Here is a 15,778-nt window from a genome sequence, read left to right on the forward strand (position 1 = left end):
TAATGATAGTGTCGTGTTAGTTTAGTGGTAGTGTAGTGTTAGTGTAGTTGTTGTGTAGTGTTAGTGTAGTGTTAGTGTAGTGTTAGTGTAGTGTTAGCGTAGTGTAGTGTTAGTGTAGTGTAGTGTAGTGTTACTGTTAGTGTAGTGGTAGTGTAGTGTTACTTTTAGAGTCGGTGTAGTGTAGTGTTACTGTTAGTGTAGTGGTAGTGTAGTGTTACTTTTAGAGTCGGTGTAGTGTAGTGTTAATGTAGTGTAGTGTTGGTGTCATTGTAGTGTAGTGTTAGTGTAGTGTTAGTGTAGTGTAGTGTAGTGTTAGTGTAGTGTAGTGGTAGTGTAGTGGTAGTGTAGTGTTAGTTATAGTGTTAATGTTAATGTAGTGTAGTGTTAGTGTAGTGTAGTGGTAGTGTAGTGTTAGCGTAGTGTAGTGTAGTGTTACTTTTAGAGTCGGTGTAGTGTAGTGTTACTGTTAGTGTAGTGGTAGTGTAGTGTTACTTTTAGAGTCGGTGTAGTGTAGTGTTAGTGTAGTGTAGTGTTGGTGTCATTGTAGTGTAGTGTAGTGTTAGTGTAGTGTAGTGTTAGTGTAGTGTAGTGGTAGTGTAGTGGTAGTGTAGTGTTAGTTATAGTGTTAATGTTAATGTAGTGTAGTGTTAGTGTAGTGTAGTGGTAGTGTAGTGTTAGTGTAGTGTTAGTGTAGTGTAGTGGTAGTGTAGTGGTAGTGTAGTGTTAGTTATAGTGTTAATGTTAATGTAGTGTAGTGTTAGTGTAGTGTAGTGGTAGTGTAGTGTTAGTGTAGTGTTAGTGTAGTGTAGTGTTAGTGTAGTGTTAGTGTCGGTGTAGTATTAGTGTAGTGTAGTGTTAGTGTAGTGTAGTGTTAATGTAGTGTTAGTGTAGTGGTGTGTCATAGTGTAGTGGTAGTGTAGTGGTAGTGTTAGTGTAGTGTTAGTGTAGTGTTAGTGTTGGTTTAGTGTTAGTGTAGTGTTAGTGTAGTGGTAGTGTAGTGTAGTGCCATAGTGTAGTGTTAGTGTAGTGTTAGTGTGAGTGTAGTGTTAGTGTAGTGGTGTGTCATAGTGCAGTGGTAGTATAGTGTTAGTGTAGTGTTAATGATAGTGTCGTGTTAGTGTAGTGGTAGTGTAGTGTTAGTGTAGTTGTTGTGTAGTGTTAGTGTAGTGTTAGTGTAGTGGTAGTGTAGTGTTAGTGTTAGTGTAGTGTTAGTTATAGTGTTAGTGTTAATGTAGTGTAGTGTCATAGTGTAGTGTAGTGTAGTGTAGTGGTAGTGTTAGTGTAGTGTAATGTTAGTATAGTGTAATGTTAGTGTAGTGTTAGTGTTAATGTAGTGTAGTGTAGTGTTAATTGTTAATGTAGTGTAGTGTAGTGTTAGTGTAGTGTAGTGTTAGTTATAGTGTTAGTGTTAATGTAGTGTAGTGTCATAGTGTAGTGGTAGTGTAGTGTAGTGGTAGTGTTAGTGTAGTGTAGTGTTAGTTATAGTGTTAGTGTTAATCTATTGTAGTATCATAGTGTAGTGTTAGTGTAGTGTAGTGTTAGTGTAGTGTAGTGTTAGTTATAGTGTTAATGTAGTGTAGTGTCAGTGTAGTGTTAGTGTTAATGTAGTGTAGTGTAGTGTTAGTGTTAGTGTAGCGTAGTGTTAGTGTAGTGTAGTGTAGTGTAGTGTTAGTGTAGTGTAGTGTTAGTGTAGTGTAGTGTTAGTGTAGTGTAGTGTGGTGTAATGCTAGTGGTAGCCTGGAGATGTTTATGGCATGGTTTAGTTCAGTAGTACTGTTCGTGGTAGGTCTGAGAAACAAAATGCTGAATATGTTTATCTCTTTATTCAATGTCCTCATTATTTTCTTCCGTGTTCCCTAGGCCACCACCACCACAGCTCAGAGAACGTTATGGAGAACCTTCTGGATAACCTGAACCTCCTCTCTCCCAAGAACACCCAGGTGGGAGGAGGAGGGGGTGTGGGGCAGGGGTCATCCCAGAACTCCCCTTCCCCCCTAATGCAGGCCAGCCCCGGGTCAGGGGTGGGCTACCCTTCCTACTCCTCTCCCTCCATGGTCCCCCAGCAGCAGCAGGACTACCGCAAGTGTCGGTACAGCCAGGCAAGGATGAATGCTCTCTCCCCCATGTCTCCCAACCCCATGCAAACCCTGGGGGACATCAAGTCCAGCTTCAGCCCCTCGTCTCTGAGTCAATATAACTGTCCTGCTGGCCTCCTCAAGGAGCTCCTGACCTCAGACTCTGACCCCCGCGGGGACATGACGCCCTCGGTCGACACGGTGGTCTCTCAGTCTAGCGCAGGACGAAGCAGCGTTCTACCTTCGTATAATGCCTCTCAGCACGGAGGAGGAGGAGGAGGAGGAGGAAGAGGGGGTGGGGGTCTACACCCCCACCCACACTCTCACCCTCACCCCCACGGCCTCCCCCATCCCCAAACCCACCCTCACCCTCACCTCCACAACCAAACCCCACCCACTTCTGTCTCGTCCATGAACAGCTGCAACCTTATGTCTCTGGGCAGTTTGAGCCACAGCGGTGGAGGGGGTAACGGAACCCGCCTGGGGGTTAAGAACCCCATGCAGGTGCCCTACGGTCTCTCTACCCATGTTGGACCAGGGGGGATGCCCGGTGGGTTCTGCCCCATCAACACTAACGGATTTGGGCGTCCCGGCCTGGGTCTACCCCCCGCCCCCCACCACCACCACCACCACCACCACCTGGAGAAACTGCCCAGCGATCTGGACGACATGTCCATTGAGAGGTTCGAGTGTGATATGGAATCCATCCTTCATGACACCCTGATGGACGGAGACCCGCTGGACTTCAACTTTGAACCCATGGTGACCTCGCAGGGGTTCACGACCCATGGGGTCAAGACGACCACGCATGGCTGGGTGTCGGGGTAGAGGACGGATGGACATACACTCTCTTACATACATACACGATGGAAGGACACGTGGACTGACGGACACGCACACACACACACACACACACACACACACACACACACACACACACACACACACACACACACACACACACTCTCTCTAACACACACACACACACACTCTCTCTAACACACACACACACACACACACACACTCTCTCTCAAACACACACACACACACTCTCTCTCTCTAACACACACACACACACACACTCTCTCTCTCTACCACACAAACACACAACTGCTGGGTGTCTGGGTAGAGAACAGACAAACGATCGCACACACACACACACACACACACACACACACACACACAGAGGATCCTCTCTGACCATCTTTCCTTCCATCTGGTCCACCAGCTGACTTCCTCTTCATGTTGCTTTTTATTACAGGGTCATAAACACTTAAAGCATCTCAGAATCACCATGGAAACTAACTGGCATAGCAAACCCCCCCCCCCCCCCCCCCACCCTCCGTCCTACTAACGGTGCCCTAGTCAGTGACATGCATCATCTTCATCACCATCATCATTGTCATCATTATCATCGCCGTCGTCCTCATCATCGTCATCACAGATATTATGGTCACAAAAGACTTCTCTCTGGTCGAAGCAGTCAGACAGTCAGTCAGACACAGACAGTCAGACAGTCAGTCAGACACAGACAGACATACAGTCAGACAGTCAGACAGACAGACATACAGACAGTCAGACATACATACAGACAGTCAGACAGACAGTCAGACAGACAGGACTGTGACTCACCAACCATCCTCTACCAATAAGAACCTTTTAGTTCATGTAAAGAAGCTAACTTCTGATCTGCTTTAGATGAAAACTCTTTCTCCCTCTGATGTAGATTCTGGTCCAAGCAGACAGACAGACAGTCAGACAGACAGTCAGACAGTCACACAGTCAGACAGACACACAGTCAGACAGTCACACAGTCAGACAGACAGTCACACAGTCAGTCAGAGAGACACACAGACAGTCACACAGTCAGTCAGTCAGACAGACAGACAGACAGACAGTCAGACAGACAGACAGACAGTCACACAGACAGTCACACAGTCAGTCAGACAGACAGACAGACAGACAGACAGACAGACAGACAGACAGACAGACAGGACTGTTCCTGTCTCTTTCTCCCTCTGATGTAACGTATCTGTGTAAATACAAAGAAAGTGCCAGACCGTCGTTGGAGCTAAACTGAACCGGGCTTTCTCTCTGTGGTTGCAGGGGTAGTACAGCTGTGACTGTGTGCTTTCTCTCTGTTGTTGCAGGGGTAGTACAGCTGTGACTGTGTGCTTTCTCTCTGTGGTTGCAGGGGTAGTACAGCTGTGACTGTGTGCTTTCTCTCTGTGGTTGCAGGGGTAGTACAGCTGTGACTGTGTGCTTTCGCTCTGTGGTTGCAGGGGTAGTACAGCTGTGACTGTGTGCTATCTCTCTGTGGTTGCAGGGGTAGTACAGCTGTGACTGTGTGCTATCTCTCTGTTGTTGCAGGGGTAGTACAGCTGTGACTGTGTGCTTTCTCTCTGTGGTTGCAGGGGTAGTACAGCTGTGACTGTGTGCTTTCGCTCTGTGGTTGCAGGGGTAGTACAGCTGTGACTGTTCAAGTGCCAACTAGTTCTCAGTTACTGCAAAGTACTTTGCTATCAGTACCCACGTAATGACATCATCATGCAGAACCTTGTTCTGACTGAAGCCTTGGATGACCAGCTTTCACTGAACATGCCGTACACACACACACACACACACACACACACACACACACACACACACACACACACTGAATAGACCAGCTGACTGTCCCATCAATGACCTGAGGCACCAAATGGAACCCTAAATGGAACCCTATTCCCTATATAGTGTACTACTGGCACCCTATTCCCTATATAGTGTACTACTGGCACCCTATTCCCTATATAGTGTACTATTTAGACCAGGGCCCATTGGGCTCTATATAGTGTACTCCTTTAGACCAGGGCCCATAAGGCTCTATATAGTGTACTCCTTTAGACCAGGGCCCATAAGGCTCTATATAGTGTACTCCTTTAGACCTGGGCCCATTGGGCTCTATATAGTGTACTACTTTAGACCAGGGCCCATAAGGCTCTATATAGTGTATTCCTTTAGACCAGGGCCCATAAGGCTCTATATAGTGTACTCCTTTAGACCAGGGCCCATAAGGCTCTATATAGTGTACTACTTTAGACCAGGGCCCATAAGGCTCTATATAGTGTATTCCTTTAGACCAGGGCCCATAAGGCTCTATATAGTGTACTCCTTTAGACCAGGGCCCATTGGGCTCTATATAGTGTACTCCTTTAGACCAGGGCCCATAAGGCTCTATATAGTGTACTCCTTTAGACCAGGGCCCATAAGGCTCTATATAGTGTACTCCTTTAGACCAGGGCCCATTGGGCTCTATATAGTGTACTCCTTTAGACCAGGGCCCATAAGGCTCTATATAGTGTACTCCTTTAGACCAGGGCCCATAAGGCTCTATATAGTGTACTCCTTTAGACCAGGGCCCATAAGGCTCTATATAGTGTACTCCATTAGACCAGGAACCATAAGGCTCTATATAGTGTACTCTATTAGACCAGGAACCATAAGGCTCTATATAGTGTACTCCATTAGACCAGGAACCATAAGGCTCTATATAAGGGAATGGGGTTCCATTTGGCACGCTTCCTTAACCTGACATCAGTGTGCCTTTTGTGTCTAAGAATGCACCGCTAAATGATTTGGACTGCATGAGAGAGAAGGTAGAGGGAAGATAGAGGGAAGATACAGATAAGATAGAGGGAAGGGAAGATAAGATAGAGGGAAGATACAGAGAAGATAGAGGGAAGATAGAGATAAGATAGAGGGAAGGGAAGATAAGATAGAGGGAAGATACAGATAAGATAGAGGGAAGGGAAGATAAGATAGAGGGAAGGGAAGATAAGATAGAGGGAAGATAGAGGGAAGATACAGAGAAGATAGAGAGAAGGGAAGATAAGATAGAGGGAAGGGAAGATAAGATAGAGGGAAGATAGAGGGAAGATACAGATAAGATAGAGAGAGGGAAGATAAAATATATAGATAAGATAGAGGGAAGATAGAAGATACAGATAAGATAGAGGGAAGACAGAGGAACGATAGATGTAACGTGATATTTGATGGTGAGAGGAAGGGGGTTGGTTGAAAGTTATGAACTGCACATCCAGCTTGCACAAACCTGGTTGGAATGACAAACCCTGGTTGGAATGACAAACCCTGGTTGGAACGACAAACCCTGGTTGGAACGACAAACCCTGGTTGGAATGACAAACCCTGGTTGGAACGACAAACCCTGGTTGGAACGACAAACCCTGGTTGGAACGACAAACCCTGGTTGGAATGACAAACCCTGGTTGGAATGACAAACCCTGGTTGGAATGACAAACCCTGGTTGGAATGACAAACCCTGGTTGGAATGACAAACCCTGGTTGGAATGACAAACCCTGGTTGGAATGACAAACCCTGGTTGGAATGACAAACCCTGGTTGGAATGACAAACCTGGTTGGAATGACAAACCTGGTTGGAATGACAAACCCTGGTTGGAATGACAAACCCTGGTTGGAATGACAAACCCTGGTTGGAATGACAAACCCTGGTTGGAATGACAAACCCTGGTTGGAACGACAAACCCTGGTTGGAACGACAAACCCTGGTTGGAACGACAAACCCTGGTTGGAACGACAAACCCTGGTTGGAACGACAAACCCTGGTTGGAACGACAAACCCTGGTTGGAACGACAAACCCTGGTTGGAACGACAAACCCTGGTTGGAACGACAAACCCTGGTTGGAACGACAAACCCTGGTTGGAACGACAAACCCTGGTTGGAACGACAAACCCTGGTTGGAACGACAAACCCTGGTTGGAATGACAAACCCTGGTTGGAATGACAAACCCTGGTTGGAATGACAAACCCTGGTTGGAATGACAAACCCTGGTTGGAATGACAAACCTGGTTGGAATGACAAACCTTGGTTGGAATGACAAACCCTGGTTGGAATGACAAACCCTGGTTGGAATGACAAACCCTGGTTGGAATGACAAACCTGGTTGGAATGACAAACCCTGGTTGGAATGACAAACCCTGGTTGGAATGACAAACCCTGGTTGGAATGACAAACCCTGGTTGGAATGACAAACCCTGGTTGGAATGACAAACCCTGGTTGGAATGACAAACCCTGGTTTGAATGACAATGTTACAAACCTGATTTCTGGTTGGAATGACAAACCCAGGTTGGAATGACAAACCCTGGTTGGAATGATGTCATTTCAACCGTCTTTGCCCTCAGGCAGTGTGTGCTGTTGAGTGCTTAGGACTCTCTACCTAGGGATTCCTGGACTTTGTTACATCCAAACACCTTTTCTTGTAGCCCTGATATGGCTGTAGCCTGCATTGTTATGGCAAAGGGAAGTATACGCCTAATGCCATAAGATACCATAATAATACCAGGTTATACCGGAGTTTATACAGCCGTGTCAGGACTAGTGTTCTTGTTGCCTGGTTCATTGCACAGTATGTTCTGTCATTAGATGTGGACTATGTCATCGTGTAGCTGTGTATCATGTCATTAGATGTGGACTATGTCATCGCGTAGTCAATACGGTATCATGTCATTAGATGTGGACCATGTCATTGTGTAGTCGTGTATCATGTGACCTGTACAGTACAGAGTTGAATTGTAAATCAGGAGAAATAACGTTGTGAATCAGAAAAAGAAAACTGGACGTGATATAGGTTTTGTCTGAATTTTCACACTATTACCTATATAGTGCACTACTTTTGACCCCTCCCCCCTCCCCCCTGTAGTAAACTAGTGCGCTATATAAGGAAAAGGGTTTTCATTTAGGACGTAGTTATAGTTTCACTTTAAACACAAAGTGGGATGGAAATTGGTCGTCTCTTCTCTCCCGTCAGGGTGCTTCTCATTCAAACTGTCCACAGACAATGTTGTGTCGTTAGTTTTAATTATATTTCTTAATGTAAATAAATTAAATATATATAAATACAGTATATATACAGAACCAGTCAAAGGTTTGGACACGCCTACTTTTTGTTTATTTGTACTATTTTCTACATTGTAGAATAATAGTGAAGACATCAACACTATGAAATAACACATATGGATTCATGTAGTAACCAAAAAAGTGTTAAACAAATAAAAAAATATATTTTATATTTGAGATTCTTCAAAGTAGCCACTCGTCGCCTTGATCACAGCTTTGCACACTCTTGGCATTTTCTCAACCAGACTTCATGAGGTAGTCACCTGGAATGCATTTCAATTAACAGGTGTGACACGTTAAAAGTTAATTTGTGGAATTTATTTCCTTCTTAATGCGTTTGAGCCAATCAGTTGTGTTGTGACAAGGTAGGGGTGGTATACAGAAGATAGCCCTATTTGGTAAAATACCAACTCCATATTATGGCAAGAACAGCTCAAATAAGCAAAGAGAAATGACAACCATCATTACTTTAAGACATGAAGGTCAGTCAATACTGAACATTTATTCAAATGCAGTTGCAGAAACCATCAAGCGTTATGATGAAACTGTCTCTCATGAGGAACGACACAGGAAAGGAAGACCCAGAGTTACCTCTGCTGCAGAGGATAAGTTCACTAGAGTTTCCAGCCTCAGAAATTGCAGCCCAAATAAATGCTTCACAGAGATCAAGTAACAGACACATCTCAACATCAATTGTTCAGAGGAGACTGTGTGAATCAGGCCTTCATGGTCGAATTGCTGCAAAGAAAACACTACTAAAGGACACCAATAAGAAGAGACTTGCTTGGGCCAAGAAACACGAGCAATGGACATTAGACTGGTGGAAATCTGTCCTTTGGTCTGATGAGTCCAGATTTGAGATTTTTGGTTCCAAACCGCCGTGTCTTTGTGAGAGGCAGAGTAGGTGAACGGATGATCTCCGCATGTGTGGTTCCCACCGTGAAGCATGGAGGAGGACGTGTGATGGTGCTTTGCTGGTGACACTGTCTGTGATTTATTATTTAGAATTCAAAGCACACTTAACCAGCATGGCTACCAAATCAAATCAAATGTTATTGGTCACATGGTTAGCAGATTTTAATGGGAGTGTAGCGAAATGCTTGTGCTTCTAGTTCCGACAGTGCAGTAATAACCAACCAAGTAATCTATCAATACCACAACAACTAGCTTATACACACAAATCTATAAACACACAAATCTATATATGGATTAGTGCATCCACCACAGCATTCTGAAGCGATACGCCATCCCATCTGGTTTGCGCTTAGTGGGACTATCATTTGTTTTTTAACAGGACAATGACCAAACACTCCAGGCTGTGTAAGGGCTTTGTGACCAAGAAAAAGAGTGATGGAGTGCTGTATCAGATAACCTGGCCTCCATAGTCACCCAACCTCAAGCCAATTGAAATGATTTGGGATGAGTTGGACCACAGAGTGAAGGAAAAGCAGCCAACAAGTGCTCAGCATATGTGGGAACTCCTTCAAGACTGTTGTAAAAGCATTCCAGGTGAAGCTGGTTGAGAGAATGCCAAGAGTGTGTAAAGCTGTCAACAAGGCAAAGGGTGGCTACTTCGAATAATCTCAAATATAAAATATATTCACTTTTCTGGTTACTACATGATTCCATATGTGTTATTTCATAGAAAATAGTAAAAAATAAAGAAAAACCCTGGAATGAGTAGGTGTGTCCAAACTTTTGACTGGTACTGTATATGCACACGCACGCACGCACGCACGCACGCACGCACGCACGCACACACACACACACACACACACACACACACACACACACACACACAGTTTGTTGAGTTTGTTGTTTCTGTGTTCTTTGGTTTGTTCACTCAGACAGAAGCCTCAGTAACTACCATAAGGCCTGGGGTAACTACCATAAGGCCTGGGCCTGGGGTAACTACCATAAGGCCTGGGGTAACTACCATAAGGCCTGGGCCTGGACTAACTACCATAAGGCCAGGAGTAACTACCATAAGGCCTGGGCCTGGAGTAACTACCATAAGACCTGGGCCTGGAGTAACTACCATAAGGCCTGGGGTAACTACCATAAGGCCTGGGCCTGGAGTAACTACCATAAGGCCAGGAGTAACTACCATAAGGCCTGGGCCTGGAGTAACTACCATAAGACCTGGGCCTGGAGTAACTACCATAAGGCCTGGGGTAACTACCATAAGGCCTGGGCCTGGAGTAACTACCATAAGGTCTGGTGTAACTACCCTAAGGCCTGAGCCTGGAGTAACTACCATAAGGCCTGGGGTAACTACCATAAGGCCTGGGCCTGGAGTAACTACCATAAGGCCTGGGGTAACTACCATAAGGCCTGGGGTAACTACCATAAGGCCTGGGCCTGGAGTAACTACCGTAAGGCCTGAAGTAACTACAATATGGCCTGGGCCTGGAGTAACTACCATAAGGCCTGGTGTAACTACCATAAGGCCTGGGGTAACTACCATAAGGCCTGCAGTAACTTCCATAAGGCCTGGGGTAACTACCATAAGGCCTGGGCCTGGAGTAACTACCATAAGGCCAGGAGTAACTACCATAAGGCCTGGAGTAACTACCACAAGGCCTGGAGTAACTACCATAAGGCCTGGATTCAATGTGAGCTGATCAGTGTGATCACCATCTCAGTCCCTCGTCTTGCTCATCCAGACCTGGTCAATATCTGAGCTTTGTTACAAACGACATCGCAGGTTATGTCATGTGTTGCTTTTTTCAACGTGACATTACAAAACCGAGGATTATCTGTCAAAGCATATCAGTGACTGTAATTGTGATTTTTGTTTTGTTCTTCATTGTCGTTGTATCGGTTAAGGATATCCGCAACATTTGCCTCTGTTTTATTAGCTCAGTTAGAAGTTTGACACTTGAAGACAGCTGATTGGTTATCGTTTGAGAGTAAAGAGCATTGGTCATGTGGTAGTGGAGTCGAGTGGGTATTTGTTGGTTCGAAACGGAAACTGATATTAAAGCTATTAAATATTCATGTTTAGGGTCATGATATACCATAGAACCACACAGAGAGTTAGAGTTAGAGATGCCAGAGAGATGTTGAGAATGGGACTGACATTTGCGTTTCCCAAACGGCAGTCTATTCCCTATGTAGTGCACTACGTTTGACCAGAGCCCTAGAGGTAGTGAACTATATAGGGAATTGAGTGCCATTTGAGAAGTAAACATACCGAGGGTGCGTCACAGAAGCTGCTGGAAGGCGTCAGTGCCAGACGTTGTTGCCTTTACGTTGCCAATACGGTGCCTATAGATTGCATATAAATTGCATATAAGTTGCCTATACGTTGCCTATATGTTGCATATACGTTGCCTATACGTTGACTATAGCCTGCCTATAAGTTGCATATCCGTTGCCTATAAGTTGACTATACATTGAATATAAGCTGCCTATACGTTTCCTATGCGCTTAACTCTACGTTGACTATACGTTGACTATACGTTGCCTATACGTTGACTATACGTTGACTATACGTTGCCTATACGTTGCCTATACGTTGCCTATACGTTGCCTATACGTTTCCTATACGTTTCCTATACGTTGCCTATACGTTGACTATACGTTTCCTATACGTTAACTCTACATTGCCTATACGTTTCCTATACGTTGCCTATACGTTGACTATACGTTTCCTATACGTTAACGCTACGTTGCCTATACGTTTCCTATACGTTGACTATACGTTTCCTATACGTTGACTATACGTTTCCTATACGTTGTCTATACGTTTCCTATACGTTGACTATGAGCTGCCTATACGTTGACTATACGTTTCCTATACGTTTCCTATACGTTGCCTATACGTTTCCTATACGTTGACTATGAGTTGCCTATACGTTTCCTATACGTTGCCTATACGTTTCCTATACGTTGCCTATACGTTTCCTATACGTTGCCTATACGTTTCCTATACGTTTCCTATACGTTGACTATGAGTTGCCTATACGTTTCCTATACGTTGCCTATACGTTTCCTATACGTTGCCTATACGTTTCCTATACGTTGCCTATACGTTTCCTATACGTTGCCTATACGTTTCCTATACGTTGACTATACGTTGCCTATACGTTTCCTATACGTTGCCCACCCAAACATGCCATATACTACAGCCAAGTTCTGCCTTTTGAAGTTGAGATAATATATTTATCAGTTATTTCAAGTGATGTGTACATAGTTATATTGATATATTGATATATGGTTATATTGATATGTTGTGTATGTCTGTGCCAGTCACTCATTTCAGGATTTGAGAAAGATAGAAATCATAGATATCAACAGATTTGTCAATGTCAAAGAATTAGATCGAAAACATATCACAATTGTGATCTTTACTTTACTAAGAACTGTAAACTATTTATTTTAATGAAAACATTTGCTGATGATCCAACACAATAATTCAACCTCAATGATTCAACCCAATGATTCAACCTAAGGATTCAACCCAATGATTCAACCTAAGGATTCAACCCAATGATTCAACCTAATGATTCAACCTAAGGATTCAACCCAATGATTCAACCTAAGGATTCAACCCAATGATTCAACCTAAGGATTCAACCCAATGATTCAACCCAATGATTCAACCTAATGATTCAACCTAATGATTCAACTTAATGATTCAACCTAATGATCCAACCCAATGATCCCAACCCAATGATTCAACCTAATGATTCAACCTAATGATTCAACCTAATGATCCAATCTATGCATTTTTTGTCCCTTGATTTTGATTTTGTGTTGCTATTCTATCATTTTTATTGTCACTTTATTTGGCCCGAAGACATACATGTTTTGTTGTATCATAGAGCTGTGAAATATTACGGTATGTTGTTATGTTGTTGTCAGAATGATTGTATGTTTTAATCAGTTATATGAGAAAAAAATGAAGTGTGTTTAGAAAATAGATGATATCGCCAAGCTTTTTGTAAACTGACACTGTTATTCTTTGTATTTAGCTGCGGTTTGTAGGAAAGCTTAAAATATTAAGTGGAAATATATGATATATCTATAAACCTCTTGTGAGAAGCTAAGAAAGCTAAAAAAAAAAAAAATCAACTTTCTGGGACAATCCCTACTTAGATGGTGGATTTTGGACCAATTTATATAATTTAAAGAATAGAAAGCTATTTACTTTTACATTTTATAAATATCAAGTGTTCCTCGAGAACAGAGGAAGAAAGAAAAAATATTACATATTTAAAAAAATGAACTGTTACATTTCTTTACTTATGTACAGGAATACATTGGATGTGTGCTGTGTAATTTGCAATCAAAAAGAATATATAACTTGTGCAACTTTAATGTATTAAAACATAAATAAATGTACATCTTTGTCGAAGAAGTGTCTTCTTTGAAGGTCAGAGTCTCCTCATTGTCTTATACCACCTTATAACAGCTCTATGTTGTCTTATAACACCTTATAACAGCTCTATGTTGACGTATATTGACATATACCACCTTATAACAGCTCTATATTGACTTATATCACCTTATAACAGCTCTATATTGACTTATACCACCTTATAACAGCTCTATATTGACTTATGCCACCTTATAACAGCTCTATATTGACTTATACCACCTTATAACAGCTCTATATTGACTTATAACACCTTATAACAGCTCTATATTGACTTATACCACCTTATAACAGCTCTATATTGACTTATACCACCTTATAACAGCTCTATATTGACTTATAACACCTTATACCAGCTCTATATTGACTTATAACAGCTCTATATTGACTTATAACACCTTCTAGCAGCTCTATATTGACTTATACCACCTTATAACAGCTCTATATTGACTTATAACACCTTATAACAGCTCTATATTGACTTATACCACCTTATAACAGCTCTATATTGACTTATAACACCTTATAACAGCTCTATATTGACTTATAACAGCTCTATATTGACTTATAACACCTTATAGCAGCTCTATATTGACTTATACCACCTTATAACAGCTCTATATTGACTTATAACATCTCTATATTGACTTATACCACCTTATAACAGCTCTATATTGACTTATACCACCTTATAGCAGCTCTATATTGACTTATACCACCTTATAACAGCTCTATATTGACTTATACCACCTTATAACAGCTCTATATATTCCTTCATGACAACGTTCCTATCCCTTCATGACAACGTTCTTATCTCTTCCTGACAACGTTCTTATCCCTTCATGACAACGATAATTCTTATCTCTTCATGACAACGTTCTTATCCCTTCTTATCTCTTCATGACAACATTCTTATCCCTATATGGACTTATACCACCTTATAACAGCTCTATATTGACTTATACCACCTTATAACAGCTCTATATTGACTTATAACAGCTCTATATTGACTTATAACAGCTCTATATTGACTTATACCACCTTATAACAGCTCTATATTGACTTTTAACACCTTATAACAGCTCTATATTGACTTATACCACCTTATAGCAGCTCTATATTGACTTATACCACCTTATAGCAGCTCTATATTGACTTATGCCACCTTATAACAGCTCTATATTGACTTATACCACCTTATAACAGCTCTATATTGACATATAACACCTTATATCAGCTCTATATTGACTTATAACAGCTCTATATTGACTTATACCACCTTATAACAGCTCTATATTGACTTATAACAGCTCTATATTGACTTATAACACCGTATAACAGCTCTATATTGACTTATACCACCTTATAACAGCTCTATGTTGACTTATAACAGCTCTATATTGACTTATACCACCTTATAACAGCTCTATATTGACTTATACCACCTTATAGCAGCTCTATATTGACCTATACCACCTTATAGCAGCTCTATATTGACTTATGCCACCTTATAACAGCTCTATATTGACTTATACCACCTTATACCAGCTCTATATTGACTTATAACACCTTATAACAGCTCTATATTGACTTATAACAGCTCTATATTGACTTATACCACCTTATAACAGCTCTATATTGACTTATAACACCTTATAACAGCTCTATATTGACTTATAACAGCTCTACATTGACTTATAACACCTTATAACAGCTCTATATTGACTTATACCACCTTATAACAGCTCTATATTGACTTATAACAGCTCTATATTGACTTGTAACACCTTATAACAGCTCTATATTGACTTATAACACCTTATAACAGCTCTATATTGACTTATAACAGCTCTATATTGACTTATAACACCTTATAACAGCTCTATATTGACTTATACCACCTTATAACAGCTCTATATTGACTTATAACACCTTATAACAGCTCTATATTGACTTATACCACCTTATAACAGCTCTATATTGACTTATAGCAGCTCTATATTGACTTATACCACCTTATAACAGCTCTATATTGACTTATACCACCTTTTAACAGCTTTATAATGTCTTATACCACCTTATAACAGCTCTATATTGACTTATACCACCTTATAACAGCTCTATATATTCCTTCATGACAACGTTCTTATCCCTTCATGACAGCGTTCTTATCCCTTCATGACAACGTTCTTATCTCTTCATGACAACGTTCTTATCCCTTCATGACAACGTTCTTATCTCTTCCTGACAACGTTCTTATCCCTTCATGACAACGTTCTTATCTCTTCATGACAACGTTCTTTCTAATCTCTTCATGACAACGTTCTTATCCCTTCTTATCTCTTCATGACAACGTTCTTATCCCTTCATGACAATGTTCTTATCTCTTCCTGACAAT

The 15,778-nt window shown here is 41.8% G+C and overlaps 1 protein-coding gene across 1 annotated transcript in view; it reads left to right on the top strand.

Moving 5' to 3' along the window:
* The window catches only part of foxo1a (forkhead box O1 a), a 102,469-nt gene extending 89,093 nt beyond the window's left edge, over positions 1–13,376 (top strand). Inside the window, exon 4 of the mRNA XM_036965061.2 lies at positions 1,861–13,376. Within this exon, the coding sequence (XP_036820956.1) occupies positions 1,861–2,903 (1,043 nt within the window). The 3' untranslated portion in view covers positions 2,904–13,376. The remainder of the gene's footprint in view (positions 1–1,860) is intronic.
* The last annotated feature ends 2,402 nt before the right edge of the window (positions 13,377–15,778 follow it).

The sequence above is a fragment of the Oncorhynchus mykiss genome, chromosome 27 (genome assembly GCF_057628025.1).
Source record: "Oncorhynchus mykiss isolate SJ-2025 chromosome 27, ASM5762802v1, whole genome shotgun sequence".
In the NCBI taxonomy this organism is placed as follows: Eukaryota; Metazoa; Chordata; class Actinopteri; order Salmoniformes; family Salmonidae; genus Oncorhynchus; species Oncorhynchus mykiss.